At 51.0% G+C, this 18,019-nt stretch overlaps 1 protein-coding gene across 1 annotated transcript in view; it reads right to left on the bottom strand.

The window, feature by feature from the left end:
* Window positions 1-18,019, bottom strand: part of TAF4 (TATA-box binding protein associated factor 4) — a 56,983-nt gene that overhangs the window by 2,174 nt on the left and 36,790 nt on the right. Inside the window, 7 exon segments of the mRNA XM_054724170.1 lie at window positions 11,489-11,608; window positions 12,018-12,074; window positions 12,477-12,602; window positions 13,275-13,405; window positions 13,662-13,831; window positions 16,264-16,378; window positions 16,718-16,865. Coding sequence (XP_054580145.1) covers window positions 11,489-11,608; window positions 12,018-12,074; window positions 12,477-12,602; window positions 13,275-13,405; window positions 13,662-13,831; window positions 16,264-16,378; window positions 16,718-16,865 — 867 coding nt within the window.

The following is an 18,019-nucleotide window of genomic DNA, read 5'->3' as shown; positions in this document are numbered from 1 at the left end:
ACTCAGGCACAAACCACACAACTCCCACTGCACGGCTCTCGTGTCTCCGAGTGGAGTGGAAACTAAAGTCTCTGAGTCTGATGGTTAAAGTTGCTCGTGTATAGTTCAAGTGCAAAACCACCTTGGCGTTTTTACAGCATTTTCTCCAGGTTTAAGGTGGGAGCAGAGGGGCGAGGCCGCAGCATTGCAGGCGGCCAGCAGGTGGCAGGTGAGGCCATGCCTGGTCCCCCTACCTGAGCCCATTCCCCAGGGGACCTGGTGGTCCCAGGCATCTCAGGCACATCTTCCACCAATAAATTACATGGTCTGTGCACCCCCTAGGCTCCCCAATAGCCCCCAGCCCCGCAGCCCTCCCATGACTGCTTTTCCTTGTCTGAAAGAACTACCCAATGGAGTGGTTCGTTAAGAATCAAACAGCGCTCCTGAAAAGGCTGTGCTGACAACACAGCTTAGAGGAGGCAACAGGTCAGCCCACAGAGCAGAGGCCAGTGTCGGGCAGGAACGCTGGGAGGCTCTCAGACGGTGACCTCTCCCCCACCTGAGCTCACAGAGGCAGGAGTATGTCACTCGGAGGAACAAAGGCACCACCTACGTCACGGACCATGTGTCTCTGACACACACTATCAACCTGGACCATGTTTGTGTTTCTGCTTTCAGAACAGCTGAGCGGCTGAAACTGTTAAAAGTCAGAAATCAACATGAACAATATTTTCTAAAAACCAAAACAAATGAGCAAACAAAATAGCAATAGTCATGGGCAGAGACAAACTGATGATGGCCAAGGGGTGGGGGCAGGTGAGACCGAGGAAGGTGACTAGGGACGCAAACTCCCAGTTATGGAGTAGGTCACAGGGACGTGACATATGTGCTCGGGGAGAGCCTTATCACAGGGCTCCCTTGTAATGCATATAGATAGCAAGTCACTGTGTATGCCTGAAACTAATACAATGTTGTAAGTCAATTGTATTTCTTTTCAAAAAAAGACAAATACTTTAACGCAATATTTTTTGAAAATCAAAACCGTTAACAAAAAATCCTGATGGGCAAGCACCCACAGGGCCCATGGGTGTGGCTGTGCACTTCCAGCCGGGGCTCTGAGGTCAAAGAACACAGGAAACCAGCACTTCTCCTGCTTCTGTTGACTTTTATAAAAACCCCTGTGCTCAAGGCACCCTACCTGACGCTCAGATTTCTTCTAATTACATGGGGGGAGAGCTATTTTTTCACTTCTCCCCAATCAGAGGGCAGTGTTCATGTCATACTATGGCACCTGGCTCCAAAGGAGGGTCCAGCCTTGGGGGGTAAGAGGAACCTGAGGAAGAGGCCCTGGCCAGGATGGCAGTACAGCCCCAGCCCTACAGCTGAAGGACCCACAGGACCTAAGATAAAGAGAGTCTGTTCCCGGCTCAGACGTAGTGACCCTGGATAATTCGAGTGTATGAGAGTGAAGAGGGACTGAGTGGGGACAAGTTAAGGTCCTGCAAGAACGAGAATGTCACCATCAGAGGACAGGTGAGCCCTCCCCTCAGCCTAACCAAACAAAAAACCTGCCCAGCTACCCCGACTTTGAAATGCTGCCAGAAGAGGGAGCCATCCGCCCGTTCATCTTGTAAAACACCAAACAAGAGAAGCCTAGCAAGGCCCTGAAGAACCGCTGCAAAAGTCAGAGCCCACGGTCCCACACGGTCAGAGGCGAACTATCCGGAAACACAAGAGGACGCTGTAGGAGGGCACTTTCAACAACAAAAAGTATATATGTAAGCATTTGAGAACAGGAAAATCACCTTAAGTCAAAAACTCAAAAATTAGGTAAGAAGCAAATCTAAAACCAGAAGAAACAAATTTAAAACCAGGAGAGTTAAACACAAGAAAAAAAATGGAAAGAGCCCTAGCCGGTTTGGCTCAGTGGACAGAGCACTGGACTGCGGACCTAAGGGTCCTGGATTTGATTCCGGTCAAGGCCATGTACCTCAGTTGCAGGCTCCTCCCCGGCCAGGACCCTGGTCAGGGCTCGTGCAGGAGGCAACCAATCGATGTATTTCTCTCACATCGGTGTTTCTCTGTCTTTCCCTCTCTCTTCCACTCTCTCTAAAAATCAATGGAAAAATATCCTCGGGTCAGGATTTTTTTTTAATGGACAGAAAAGACAAAAGTAGCTCAGAAATGAGTAAATTCACTGCAAAGTGCCCAGGGGAGAACAGACAAATAAAAGTGCAGAAAGGCAGGAAAGGAGAAAAGGAGGTGAGGAAAATTAAAAGGGTCAGAAAAAAAGACAGGGGAAATGGGAGCCCCCAGAGTCCCCCAGAGTCCTGAGGGGGCAGACAGGTCAGCACTAGGACTTGAACTACAATCCCAGAAAACCCTCCAGGACAGACAAAGAGCAGCACCCCACACTGAAAGGGCCTGGGAAAATTAACCGCAAAACTCACTGACATAACCTCCTAACACTTAGTTTCAGAGTCAAAGCTCAGTCCTCTGGTAGAAAGAGAAAACAAAAACTCTGAAGACGAGAGTTAGCGTGGCATCAGGCTTCTCACAGCCACGTGCACAGCCAGGCGGCCACAGAGCTGCACTGACCCTGAGAGGAAGCACGAGCCCAGCACTCCTAGCCAGCTTGCAGTCCTCCATCCCCGGCCAAAGCAAGCCCCTTTCAGTGTACCAAGATGGGGACTGTGCCCCGAGGCCGCATACAGGCTCTGTCACAGGACGGGCACCATCCTGACAGGTGACAGCACATCACAGATGGTGGAAATGAGCGCCTGGAATACGAGAACGTGCAGCAACACCAAAGAAAGGATGCGGCAGGAGGACTAGTGACATGTGTCCTACGCTGTGACAGAGGGGAACTGATGTGACACAGAAGAGGAGGGGAGGGAACGGGATAGGCGGAGTTCACTGATGACCGACAGCCAACAGGTGAGGCTGAAGGTCAAGAAAAATGAATAAGCTGAGTAGTAAACAGGTGAAAATCAGGGGATAAACACTGGGAAAGAGTTAAGGCCCAAGTAACCGCTGGAACACAATGCAGACGGGAAGGAGGAAGGGACCCAGAACACAGTGCCGAGTGGAAACGAGGAGGCAGGTGGGGGACCGGCACCTGCGTGTGTACAGCTCAGACTGCCAAGCACGGCAACGCTTCACCTGAAAACAAGCCATGAAAATCAACCCAGATGTGGGAGTCCCACGGCACACAGACAGCAATCAGAGGTCACTGCATGCAACAGGGACAGCCCCTGGGAGGGCGAGTCCATCTAAGTGACTCAGAGTGAGGGCTGGGCCTGACGCTGTGAGACTAAACAGAACAAGGACCACGACAACCTCCATTCCAACGGGACATCTCACAGGGCTGCGCAATTCTGAACCCGTAACCTGCCCATTAGGACGGAACAGGTCAGTCAGCCCAGAGGAAGGAGGGCTGCTGGGAGGAGCTTGTGACCTCAGACTGACCCTGAGGTGCAAGTACAAATCCACTGTGTTCAGTCTAGGTGTACATGGGCAGGAACAACCCAACACAGACAGTGTGTGCGTGCGGAAGCCGCGGGGGCTGAAGGCAGGACATCCCAGGAGCAGGAGCTCACTGGGGCCCAGGCCCTGGTCCCCAAACATGGCTCTCCAACAAAATTAACCAGGGCTCCTCAGAGAAATGGCTGACCTCTTAGTCATGGCAGGAAAAGTAACATAAGCCTAGAACAATCTGTAGTGTGAGAAAGAAAATCTTTAAAAAGTGATGGGTCACACTGAAGGACACAGGAGCCAACTTGAAGGAGGTCACAATGAGTGACCGATGACGAGACCCAGGACAGCAGTGCAGTCCTGTGTCTCCCACAGACAGAAGTCACAAAGGGAAAGGCAGGAACTTCACAGTGAGTCCCCTGCAGGCCCCACGTGGACCAAGTGTGCAGTTACCACCAGCACTGGGGCCTCCGGATGTGACAGGCTGGGAAGGACACAGCACTACTTCTGTGACAGTCCAGCAAAATCACATAACCTGAGTTTAACCACAAGGAAGCATAATATCGGCCCGAATTAAGGGACTTTACCCAATAACCAACTCATACCCTTCAAAAGTGCCAGATCAGAAAGGACAGGAAAGACTGAGGACTGTCACAGATGGGAAGAAACCAAGGAGCGTGAGGATCAAACACCACAAGGGATCCCAGACAAGGGCCTGCCGCGGGAGAGGACACTGTTGGAAATGGGAAAAACACCAAATCCAGAGGAAAAAGCTGCAAAAGATACATCTGATAAAGAACTATTATCCACAATATACAAGAACTCTGAACATTCAATAGGAAAACAAACAACCAGATTAAAAATGGGCCCGCCGAAACCGGTTTGGCTCAGTGGATAGAGCGTCGGCCTGCGGACTGAAAGGTCCCAGGTTCGATTCCGGTTAAGGGCATGTACCTTGGTTGCGGACACATCCCCAGTAGGGGGTGTGCAGGAGGCGGCTGATCGGTGTTTCTCTCTCATCAATGTTTCTAACTCTCCATCCCTCTCTCTTCCTCTCTATAAAAAAATCAATAAAATATATTTTTAAAAAAAAAATGGGCCCAAGACCTTCACAGACCCCTCACCAAAGAAGATACGCAGGTGGCAAACAAGCAAATTAAAAGATGCTCCGCGTCCTAGTCATCAGGGAAATGGAAACTGAACAATGAGATTCCACTGCACACCTATCAGAGCGGCCAAAATCCAGAGCACCGACAACACCAAGTGCTGGCGAGGACGTGGAGCGGCGCGAACTCTCCTGCACTGCTGGTGGGAACGCAGCTGGTGCAGCCACTTTGGAAGACAGCGTGGTGGACTCTGACAACCTGAACAGACTCGTGGGACCCAGCAGTCACGCTCCCTGGTGTTTACCCAAAGGAGCTGAAAGCTGATGTCCACACAAAACCTGCACACAGACGTTTACAGCAGCTTTGTTCTTAATTGACAGAACGGGAAGCAGCCCAGACGTCCTTCTGCAGGTGGGTGGATGAATCACCATGGTCCACCCAGCCAGAGGGATATTATTCAGCACCGAAAAAAATAAGCTGTCAGGCCATGAAGAGACACAGAAGAACCTGAAATGCAACGACTAAGTGACAGAAACCAACTGAAAAGGCTACAGACTGTGTGACTCCAGCTGTGCGACATCTGGAAAAGGCAGCGCTGTGGAGACAGTAAAGACCATGGTGGCCAGGGGCTGGGGGGAGGGAGGGGGGGGGGGGCAGAGGATTTTAGGGCCGTGAAACTACTCTGTGTGGTGCTATGACGGTGGGCACATGCCATTACACATTGTCCAGCCCCACAGAACGTACAACCCCGAGGGTGACCCCCGTGCACACCGTGGGCTCTGGGTGATGATGTCAATGCAGGGGCACTGACTGTTACAAACGCCCCGCCGGGTGGGCTGTGAGCAGGGGGAGGAGCTACAGGAAACTCTCTGTACTTTCCTCTCAATTTTGCTGTGAACCTAAAACAAAGTTTATTAATTTAAAAATTTTAATTCTTAAAAACAAAATGAAATAAAGTCCTCAGTGAACAGTATAATACCAATGACACACAGTGGGGAATGCTGGGTGACAGATATACAGACTCTCGCCCTACCCAGTTTGGCTCAGTGGATAGAGCGTTGGCCTGTGGACTGAAGGGTCCCAGGTTCGATTCCAGTCAGGGGCACATGCCCGGGTTGCGGGCTCGATCCCCAGTGGGGGGCGTGCAGGAGGCATCAATGCTTCTCTCTCATCATTGATGCTTCTCTCTCTCTCTCCCTTGCTCTCTGAAATCAATAACAATATATTTTTGAAATAATAATAATCCAAAATTTATTTTTTTTAAAAACTTTCCAAAGTTTCTGCAACTTTTCTGTGTGTGTAAAAATTAGTTCAAAATAAAAAGTTGTCTTTTTTAAAGACATAATCTGAGGGAATAATCTTAAACTTGGGAATAAAAAGACAAGAGACTGAGCACCATCTCTGATGGAGAGGCAGAGAGAGGACGTTAAAATTCTGGGCTTGGTGTTGACCATCGCACGTACAACACAACTTTTCCTGAAGTCCAAATGGGCAACGCCAACACTGCGGGGAGGCCTCCACAGCCGTCCTTGGTGACAAGCCTCCCCCCGGCTCACCTGACTCCCCGGCCTCAGGCCGGTCTCCGCCCTCGCCCGCACCCCTACCCGCGTGGAAGCACTGTGCCTTGTCTGTCCTTTAGAGGTTTTCTGGATATTTCACCTGCTAAGTCAAAACACTCTTCCAGGGGACCTGCCCTCCCATCCTCGCACAGGGACCCGAGCCACTGACATGGTCAGGAAATCCGTTTCATAAGCAAAATACCGCACACACTGAGAATAGCAGCAGAAACTAAGTTTCCACCAGGAGGGGCACGGGCCAGGGCACGCAGGAGAGAGGCCTTGGGGTGCCCAACTCAGCCTCCATTTCAACGTCAACACTGAGCTGGCTTCAGATACTGCAAGGGGCACGCGTGACACACAGCACACACACACACACACACACACACACACAACGGCACGCCCATGAACGCACACACGCTTGCGCACATGCATGCAGGACATGCAGTACACACACACATAAGCACTTGCAGGCACACGCACAACACTCAGCATGCACACACGCTCACACACATGTACGCGCACGTATGCATAGGCGCCGCCCTGAAAGGAACCAGGGCTCTGGACCAGCTGCTGGCGGGGTGCCTGGAGCCCTTGCACCAGCAGAAATGGGACGCCTGAGGGATGAGGTGACATTTCAAAAGGATATAGAGAGCAGCTTGAAGAAGCCTCCACTGACCATCTAGAAATAATGAGAGGATTGATTACCACCCACTGAGAGCAACAGGAATCTGCCAGTCCGCGCGCATGGTGAACAGATGAGGATGAAGGCATGAGGGAGAAGGCGAAGCTCTTCTTACAGGAGAGGCAGCTAATGATGGAGAAGGTGTGACAACAGACAACCCCAATTGGCACCGGTGGTGGTAGCGTGCAGTGGCAGTTGTGCGGGTGCGAAGGCTGGAGGTCTGGTGGGGAAGGAGGTCTGCACATCCCTGCAACGTCTTCTCACTAAGGACTGATCCCTCTGAGGGCACAGCATGACTGTACACAGGAGTGACCTGGCAGACGCCAGCTGAACCAGGTGGCATCAAGTTCACCAGGTCAACATGGGGGCCTAATGACTGATGACCACAGCAGAGCACCAGCAATCCTGAGCCCAAGGCCTGACCTCTAACCCTGTCCAGAATAGGGACACTTGGAAGAGACTAACAAGGCACGCGAACTGGACCAAAGAGAAAAGGAGACCAACTGGACCAAAGAGAAAAGGAGACCGACGCTGCCAGGACAGCTTGCGAAATGTGACCAGTCTGAGGACTGGCCAATGGCCGGATCCATGCTGATTCCCCCATGACAAGGTTGGATAGGCAGCATCGATGCATGTGGGGGTGACAGAACAGCATATCAGAAACACTGTGTGGGTGTGTACATATGGAAAACAATACAATAATACAAGAAGAAAAAACTCTGTGTTTCATGTACTCACAACTATAAACATACTTTTGCCCCATTCTGTAAACGTACAATACTATATATATAATACCCAAATGCACATACACACAGACATGGGGATGGGGGAGTCAGGGCAAAGAAGAAAATGTGATAAAGTGTTCAGAATGGAAAATCTGAATGAAGGGAGTTCTTTGTACTATTCCTAAAATTCTTCTGTAGGTTTGAAACTATTTTAAAATAAAAACACTTTGAAAGAAGTTCATCAATATATTCAAGGGAGATGGTAACAGGGGCAGCATTTTTAGGATCTTGCCAAAGGCCCATCTATATATATAAAAGCCTAAGCGATCGTTCGACTGTTTGACCGTTCGACCGGTAGCTATGACATGCACTGACCACCAAGGGGCAGATGCTCAACGCACAGGCATGGAAACATGGAACAGACTAATGAATCTCAGAGGGAAGGGGAGAAGGGGGAGGGTGGGAAGAGATTAACCAAAGATCTTACATGCATACTAGAGGCCTGGTGCACACATTTGTGCACCGGTGGGGTCCCTTGGCCTGGCCTGAGGGGATCAGGCCGAATCCGTGCACCAGGCATCTGACATCCCCCTAAGGGGTCCCGGATTGTGAGAGGGTGCAGGCCAGGCCGAGGGACCCCACCAGTGCACGAATCCATGCACCGGGCCTCTAGTATCATATAAACCCCAGAACAATCAGGTAGCAACACCCAAACCAGCAGACACTCTTGAGAACAAAGCCAGTGAAGGTGAACCACAGCAGTCACATGCCTCAATGGTATTGCAAAACCGTGCAGGGCAAGTCGGAAAAAGGCCACCAGCACCACCAAGCCTACAACCCAGGGGCCAGCAGGCCTTCACTGGAAGAGCAATGGCTCATTCAGAGCAGGAGCTAAACCTGGGAGGATCTGTCTACTCACACAGCAGCCCAGTGCTGGGAAGCCTTACAGGACTGACCAGGGCTCCCAGTCAGGAAATCAAGCTGAGCAGGAGGGGGGTGAGGGACAGAGAAAGGTGCAGAAAGATAGGGTGGGGAGCTGAGCCATGGACTCTCAGAACATGAGCACCCACACTTGTATCACCATGGAAACAACCCAATCAAGTCACAAACTTCCCTCAAACCACACTGCTTCTTAAAAGTTCAAGAAAACAAATACACAAAAGTGAGCAACTGAAAGCATCAGCATCAAATCCCATAGAAGACACCACAGGAAAAAGGAGAAAAAGGAGCAAGATAGCATCCCTACAGACAACAAAAAAACAGATGAAAACTGTAATGTGCTAATTCAAAACAAACTAAAGACATTAAGGAAATAATGACAGGCATGAAACAACAAAAATCAGAATTGACAAAACTTAGAAATGAGGCAACAAAACCAAGAATTAGAAATTAGAAACAAAATTTCGTTTGAGAAATGAAGACTAAACTAAAAAGAACACAAGAGCAAAGAAGCACAACAAAGAACACCTTAAGAAGAAATTACAAAGGTGAAAAAATGAAAAGTATAACTTAAAAAAAAGATAGATTGAAAAGATTCAGGCAAAGAAGGTACAACACAGAGTAATGGGAATCTCTGAAAAGGAAAACAAAATAGAAAGGCACCATTAAAGAAAGTGTTCCTGAATGAAATAGGATCTGATGCTGTATGCTGAAAGGACACACCTACACTGAAAAGGCCAATCCAGAGTAAGCAACTCCACGTAAATGAAAGGCTTAAAGAAAAGAATTCTCTGGGCATCTTGGGGCAAAAAGAACATAATACACAAGAGAAATGTAGTATCATCAGACTTGGGGCAGCACTTTCTCCCAGGAACCAGTATCTGGAGTGACACATGTAAGGTTCTCAAGGAAAGAAACATGAGCCAAGGATTTTATGGCTATCAGAACTGACCTTTTAATAGAAAAGACAGTTATCAAGATGCGAGAACTTGGGGAACAGTGTCTCCATGAACCATTCCAAAAAAGTCTGGTAGAATGAGATTCAGAAAAACAAAATGAGGAGACCGATGTCAGCATAGAGAGTAGTCATCAGTATCAAATACACAGTTTCTTCCTGAACTGAGAGTACAGGAGCTACAGGGAGAGGGCAGACCAGGAAAGCGCTACAGTGCAGTACTTTTGCGGTGAGCCAACGCCCTCCACACTCCTGACACCCAGGAGTAAAGACCCACCCTCCAAAACCTAAAACCAACCTGGACGGGGTAGGCAGAGCTTGCAGGTGAAGCTGCTAGGTCAGAGGGGCTTCTGAGACCCCATGAGCTTCCTACAGACCCTTTCTAACACCAAAGTGAAACACAAGCCGAGTGGCAGGACTTCCTGCTAAAACATAGACAACGCTCTTCAGAGGAAGACAAAATCCAGAGTCAACCAGCACGTCAGGCACAATAGCCAGCACTTGATCAACAATCACTAGACACACAGAGAAACAGGAAGTATGACCTGCAGTTGGGGGAAAAGGCAGCCTGAGATGAGCCTGAGACAGCCCAAATGTTGGACTTGACAAAGATATCAAATAGCTTTCATAGACAGGATGAAAGAAAAATGGGAAAATATGGTGTCCACAAGAGGTAACGGGGAAGCTCAGCCAAGAATTAGAAACATAGAGACCTAAGTGAAAACCCTACAACTTCAGAATATGTTAGCAAGGAAATCTCACTGAAGGGGCTTGCTTCACAGCCGCCTGGAGATGTGGTTGGGGAACTTGAGGATAAGTCAGTAGAAATTATCCAGTCTGAAAAAAAGGTGGAATGTACATGTAACTGGGAGTCCCAGTAAAAAAAAAAAGTAAGACGACAGAAAAGAATTTTGAAGAAATAAAAGCCAAGATATTCCAAATTTGAGGAAAAATACTCTCCTAGAGATCTAAGAACTCGAAGCAGGTAAAGTATCAACAGAACTGAATCTGAACACAACACAGACACACTTCTGACAATCCAAAACAATAAAGGAGAGGAGTACAGGGAGCAGGGCCTGGAAGACAGTGGAACAGCAGCTTAAAGTAGGAGGATGGTTACACCCCTGTGGTTGTTTCTCAGTTTAGAATAGGTGTGCAGTTCGGCAAAGCACACAATTTAGCCTCCCTTCTTTTGTGAGCTGGTCAAGAAACCATGGCACTAGGACATTCCTTAGAAAGGAAGGAACCAGTGGTGCCACAGAGGGGTCCGAAGAACAGGGAAAACATCAGGGATGGCTAATTCCTGGACTCACTTATCCCTTTAGTCTGTTGTTCTATAAAATTAAGTGATATATACCTGGTTTTGCTTGGCTTATTCAAGAGTGTAGGAAAAATTAAATCTTAAATTTTAAAAAAGAGTTGAAAGAAAAAAACAGACTGTCAGCCCAGGATTTCATACTCAGAGAAAACATTATTTGAAACAGAGAAATACAACCATTTTCGGTAATCAAAAGTGAGGCCTCCACCGCCAGCCGCTACCCTATAATGAAAAGGTAAGGCTGCGCTAGGACGGGCCTCAGGAGGGCTCCGGGAACCCCGGGAACAGTAGAGAAGTAGGGACAAATCAGAGATGACGTTTCCTCTTCATGTAATTTAGCTTAAAAACAACTGACAGTTTAAAGCAAAATTAGCTTTCTTTAGGGTTCGATGCCTAACTATATATAAAGATGTGCCAACAAGCAAAGCAGGAAACTGACACGGCGCTGGGAGTGACCGTCCCCTGTGCTGATCCCTGTCCCGTCCAGTAAGACGGCCCTTCCCCTGACAGTTATAATCGCCATATTCTTCTCAAAGCCAGTCTAAATCTCATCGTATTAAACCATGCGACTGAACTTCTTATGGAAAGAACTCGTCTCCTGTGATGTTCACAAATAAGTCGATTTTAATGTAAAGTGTCAACCACGCATGTGAGAACGCCCATTTTCCTACGTGAGTCTGACTACCCGAGGGGTGAGCTGCCAGGCGCCCCACGGCCCCCTCCAGCCCCCCACCCCCCCACACTGCTGTACCTCGGTCCCGGAGCCCGGGCCTGGGGAGTCCACTTTCCGCTTCTTGCGGGGCCCAATGGCTGCCAGCGCGGTGAGATTGGCGTCACGCTGCCTCATCTGCGCCAGCTCCTGCTGCTGCATCTGTGTGAAGAGGGAACAAGGACGGTCACCTCATGTGCGTTCCTGCTCTCAACAAAGTGATTCACAGACAAGGAGTTGGCACAAATTTTCTAAATTAAAATTTCTTTCATGTTTGAACCGTTTTTTTAACAGAAAGCATATTTTACAATCAGAAAAACAACAAACCGAGAGGTGCTCATGGTAGAAAGCTCTGGACAAATTTACAAGTACAGACTGAACGCACCGGTGAGAAAGTGCCCTAGCTCTGAAGCGGGCAGTCAGCTCAGAGAACACCGGGGCGAGCACTTCAAGCGTCTACAGAAACGCTGCCTCACCACCGCCATCACTAACCCACTCTCCCGCGCACGTTTCAGGGATGGGGACAGGTCCCAGCGGCTGAGAAGGCTCTTCCACCCCAAAAGCCCCTCACCTCTTTCGCCTTCTGTTTCAGCCTTAATTGTTCTGGATCCTCTTGTCTGGAGCGAGACTATTTTTCAAAGAGGGAAAGAAGAAAGATAAGTTATGACCTAAATGTTCACGACATGGCAACACCAAGGTTGTAACAGGAGGAGGCACACTGTTTAAATGCTGAAAGCCAAAAGATGAAAATCTGTGTTGCATGTCATGGGGAATAAAACAAACAGAATTCTTCAGAAAACAATACCCATTTGGACATAAAAACTAAGATACAGTCTCTGATGTGTCTGCCAGCTACAGGAACCTGACTGGGTAGGACACAGGACAGGTGCCAGGATGCGCCCTGCCCCACGTGCTATGGCTCCTGAGGCCTCGCGCCCCAGCCCCACTCCTGATTGCACCCCAAACACCACTCCAGTCCCCTAGGAACCCTGAGGGCATCTGTCGTCCCAGGATACTCAGGAGCACTTGCCTTGGCTGCTCGCATTAAGATCTCTCTTTCCTGCTCATCTTTCCTCTGTTTTTCAATCTGATCGAGTTGTTCAAAAAATTTGAGCTGAGCCCGAACATCACTCGCCTGCTCATATCTGTCATCATCCTACAAAGAAGGTAAAAATGGTATTTGATCAATTGGAAACCCAGCTGGACAGTCTGCACCCCCTCCCCGGTCCAGTTCCCACAGCTCCGCCCTGCAGACCCTGCATCCGATGTGCTCCCACGTTGACACAAGGAAAGGCGCAGTGAGCTCAAGGGGAGTTTCCACTTTATACACTTCGCTGTTTGTTTGTTTTTAAGTAGCATGTAAACACTTTTATAGTAACATAAACATTTTCAAAACAGCTCTGTGCTTTCATTCTAACAGCTGCTCTGTAGGCGCTGTCGCCAGTCTATCTTGCTCCTCGGTGCCTGTGGGACAGCACTCACTGGAGCGCAACAAGGATGCATGCTGACCGCTGCTGTGGAGGCCAGGCGACCTCAACAAAACACAACAGGCGATGTTCCAAGTCACCGAGCAGACTGGAGCCCCCCATCTGCAGGGTTAGCTGGAAACCCCAGGGGCAACTGGTGCCCAAGCTGAAAGTCACCTCCACCTCTGCCCCAGCCACAAATCCCTCCGTCCCCAGCCTGGGGGACAGAGCACCTGAGAGCACTGTGCAGCCAAGAAGTGCATCTTCCCCAAACCTAGCTCTGCAGGAGATTGGAACAAGCCAGCGGGGCTGCCTGCCTGCACCGGACAGCAGGACACTGGGTCCGGAGAACAGCACGTTACCTTATGAGAAAAGTTCTTCTGCTGAGCCGTTTCTGATATTTTTTCCACGAGGTTCTGCAGCCTCTGTTGTGTGGCGTGTGACACGTAACTCACCACGTCGGGGTGCAGTTCTGTTATGCCATGTTTCTTACCTGGGGGTCAGGCAATAGTTCACACATTAAGCACTTCTTTCTCACCACTTGCTGCCTTGCACAGCCTCGGCGCAGCCCAGGCAGGCCCTGGGCAGAGCACCGTCATCACCGACCTCGTGGAAGGTACGACACGGGCAAGCTGCTGGTGGGGAGCTGCTAGGAGGGGCAGCTTGACCCCGACCGAGCACTAAAGTCATATTACCCACAGACCCGTGGGGACGCAGACACCTGTGACAGCCGTGAAGCAGGAACGTACCAATTTCCAATATCCTTCTCTGCAAAGGCGCTGGCAGGAGGAAGGTTTCGTCTTTGCAGGACCGTGTGAGCGTGCCCACCAACTCAGAGTTCGTGGCTAAGATCCTTGCACTTTCTTCCGATAGGTTTACTCCAGCCATCGATGCCACGTCGTTAATGTCATCGTCGTCCCTTAAGGTAAGAACAACAGATGACTGTGCCAAGCACGGGCTGCAGCAGAAGCGCATTCAGGTGGTCCCAACTTCGGGGCAATGAGCGGGTGGGGCGAACAGGGCCCCTTGGAGAAAGCATGGCGAACACCTCCCCAGGCATGCGTCCGCCATCGGTCTCGTGCTCTGTGCTGTCACCTGAATGAGGAAGCCTCGGGGTCTTCTCTGACAGTGACCCCAGTCTTTTAAAGAAATACCCATTCAGGGTCAAGGTGGGCGTGCATATGGATGGACATGTGCACAGAGCTCCCCAACAGTCAATGCCAAGTTCAGACAGCAAAACCCAACACCCTACTCACTGCGCTCAAGGAGTTCCCCCAAATGGAACCCTTTTTTAAAGGTCACAGAGCATTGCCCTAGCCAGTTTGGCTCAGTGGATAAAGCATTGACCTGTGGACCAAAGGGTCCCGGGTTCAATTCCAGTCTAGGGCACATATGCCAAGGTTGCGGGCTTGATCCCCAGTTAGGGGGCGTGCAGGAGGCAGCCGATCAATGATTCTCTCTCATCATTAATGTTTCAATCTCTCTCTCCCTCTCCCTTCCTCTCTGAAATCAATAAAAAAACAAAACTGAGCTCATTTTACTTAAAAAAAAAAAAAAGTCACAGAGCATTGCCCTAGTCAGTTTGGCTCCATGGACCCTGCAGACTGAAGGGTCCTGGGTTTGATTCCGGTCAAGGGAACGTACCTTGGTTGCAGGCTCCTCCCTGGCCAGGGCACATGCAGGAGGCAACCAATCAATGTGTTTCTCTCACATTGATATTTCTCTGTCTTTCCCTCTCCCTTCCACTCCCTCTAAAAATCAATGGAAAAATATCCTCTGGTGAAGATTAGAAATAAAAAAGACACAGAGCATTAATTTATGTATCACACAATCACAGACTCTGGGGAGAACTGGAGCTCAGTATGCAGAACTCCTTCCTGAACCACCTGAGGGTATGCTGCTGACCCGACACCCCTACTCGGCATCCTCGCCGACAAGGGCACCCCTAAGAGAGCTGGGTTGCATCACCAGCCGCGCTCAGACCCGCCCAATTGGCGGCCTGTCCCAGGAGTGCCGTCCACAGCAGAGGTCCTGTTCACAGTCACATCTGGCATTTTACTCGGTGTCTCTTCAGCCTCCTTGGGCCTGAAATGCTCCGAAGCCCTTCCTTGATCTCATGCCCTTCACACTTAGGTCACAGGCCACTTGTTTTAACATGCGTCCTCGTTTTCCATCTAACTGATGTCCCCTCGTGACAAGATGCATCGTTGGCAGGAGTTTCACACAAGTTACGTCCGCCACCTCCACAGGGCCTGGGTTTTGTTGGTCCCTTACTAGCGTGTCCTCCAAGCACCAGCCCCATGGTCCCTGCCCTGCTTCCCCACCACCAGGGCACTTTGCCCGGCCCTGTGGTTGGATGTGAGGACCTGAGAGTGTGTGTGCACCTGTGTGCGCTCTGAAACTGGGTGTCCCATTTCTCATAAACTATCAGTTATTCATTTTATGGGCTCATGGCTTCCTGTCTCCGCCGTGAGTACAGTCTGCTCCTACAGATGTGGCCAGCAGGAGAGAGGCCACTCTGAAGACCTCTGTCTGTGAGCTCTGACCCTTGCCTGTCCCCCTTGAACACTGCTCTCTGACCTAAGGAGATGTGCCGAGCCCACCTCACCTTCCCCTGACCCGGCCGAGGGGTCAGCCTTTTCCAGGCACCCTGGTCAGTCACTGCAGGAAAACAGTTGTCAGAAGATGAGATCTGAGCACCCGGGTGCTTGCTACCACCAGGTGTCACTGCTCCCAGCTCCTTGGGTGGGCAGAGCGAGGAATTTCCATCTGCTGCTACTTCAGACCTGTCTACACTGCACCAGGAGTTGACGCCACCATGTCCCATTCCAACCCGACACCACAGGTCCACTCAGCTCACTCTGTTCTGCATTTGACTCCCTTCCCTGCCAGGGAGAGGCCCAGGCTTCCCCACCTTCCATCCACTCCCAGTTCTGAGCTACAGTGACCTCACCTCCCATCTCCAGCACCTGCCCCCTCCCCACACCCTGGCGCTGCCCTCAAGCTGGGCTGCCCAGGCACATGGCCCCTCGCCCTGCTCAGACACTGGCCCGGCTCCAGCCACCTGCTGGCTATGGGGGGAAGGTCCCATGAAAGCCTTCTGCCCAAAGGCATTTCCTACGGCTCCATCACAACGACAGTCACCACCACAGCCCTTCCTTCTGCCCCAACAGGTTAACTCCACCACGAGCAGCTCAGAGCTGCGCGTCAGAGACCCCATCCGCATTCCGAGGGTCCTGAGGCTGAGAGCAGGGCGAGTGAGGCGCCCTGGAGGACTGACGCTCTCAGAGTACTGGGCTATTCAAGACCGTCCCAACGGCTTCTCAGTCATCTCAAGCAGGCATGCCTTACCGAAACGAGCCTCCCCCGGGCTCCTTGAGCTTATTTTTCTGCACAGCAGCTGCTTGGGCCGAGACCGCAGAAAGAGCTTTGGTTCCGGGTAACACAGCAGGTTTCACCACCGGGACTGCAAGACAAGGGACACGGGAACCCCGCCCGATGCAGGTGCATGTGTGTGGTGCCCGTGCCCGGCAGAGTCAGGGAGGATGCCCCCACCCACTACAATCAAGTTCTTAAAAGCAATGGGTTTCTAACCCCAAACCACAGATACAAGTCTGAATGGCATCTCTCGGGCCTCCACTTGCTGCACCACACTGACAGGAAGACTGCCCGCACTGAGTAGTCAATGCCACTGAACTGGACACTCAAACGGCTCAAATGGTCACTTTTGCTGTGTGTGTCCCCAAACCGTAAGAAAACTGGAAGACAGGACCTTCAGTGAGTGACCCTGGGACTGCGGCCTCACCTGGCTGCAGTGGGTTCAGCTGGATCTGCTGGGGCGTGGTCAGCACGATGCGGTTGTGAGGCTGCCGGAGGGCCACCATGGGCGTCTGCGTCAGCGTCACCTGCGGGGGCCGGATCAGTGCTCCGGGCTTGGGCGGCTGCTGGATCACCTGAGGCAGAGCCACGTCCCCATGAGCACTAATAGCACCGGGCTCCCAGCTGTCCCCAGCCATCCTCCTGCCATCGCCCCGGCCAGGGCAAGGTCAGGCTGCCAGGATCACCTCAGCTTCAGGGCAGATCTGCACCTAAGTGGCCCGAGACCCGTGTGGGACGGCCACTTCTCCCACAGGTCAGTGGAGTTGATATGGCCACCTGAGGCTACAGGTCAAGTTTTTGTTTCTCCTCCACATTTTCTCTAAGAGGGGAGGTGACCTTTAAGCTGGGGGGAGGCTAGATCTCCTACATCCTGCCCTGAACTGTCCCCCAGACATGACCTGCGCCGGGCCCCGGCTGTGTGCCTGCTCCTCGTCCTGCACGGCCTGCATGGCTGTCTACCTTAGACTCCTGCCACTGATCACGTGCTCGCCCTCTGTCTCTGCTCCCCATCTGCTCATCTACCTGTCCAGTCAACCCACGTCCTCCACATCCAGCCTCGGTCCGACCCCCCACACAGCAGCACTCCAAATCCTGGCAGCACCGAGTATCCCCACAGGGGCCAAGCGACACTACAGCCCCTTCTAAAGCCACACAGCTACAGTCCATGTGGCCTCGTTCCACCCCTCTGGGGCTGAGGGTTTCAAAATCCAGTGTCTGGCCCTAGCTGGTGTGGCTCAGTGGAAAGATCATTGGCCTGCGGACTGAAGGGTCCTGGGTTCAATTCCGGTCAAGGGGACATGCCCAGGTTGCGGGCTGGATCCCCACTGTGGGGCATGCAGGAAGCAGTTGATCAATGATTCTCTCCCATCACTGATGTTTCTATGTCTCTCTCCCTCTCCCTTACTCTCTGAAGTCAATAAAAATATCTACTTTTTAAATCCAGTTTCTGAATTTTACCAAGGTAACCCGGTGCAAGTGTTCTGGGGCATGCACAGAGGGGACAGGGCAGTACCCTGAGATCAAACTATTTTGGCAACAACACCTGTGAAAGCCCACGCTGTGCAGGATGAGCCTGAACTGGGAAACCTTCCAGTTTTCACATCTACAAGCTTCAAGGAAACCGGTCAGACTCGGGCCTGGCTACCCACTGCTGACCATACACACACACACACACACACACACACACACACACACGAATCTGCACAGAACCTGGGGAAAGCCGAGCGCA

This window comes from Eptesicus fuscus, chromosome 12, assembly GCF_027574615.1.
Source record: "Eptesicus fuscus isolate TK198812 chromosome 12, DD_ASM_mEF_20220401, whole genome shotgun sequence".
Classification (NCBI taxonomy): domain Eukaryota; kingdom Metazoa; phylum Chordata; class Mammalia; order Chiroptera; family Vespertilionidae; genus Eptesicus; species Eptesicus fuscus.
The sequence above is the reverse complement of the archived record's forward strand: the minus strand, read 5'-3'. Positions and strand labels throughout refer to the sequence as shown.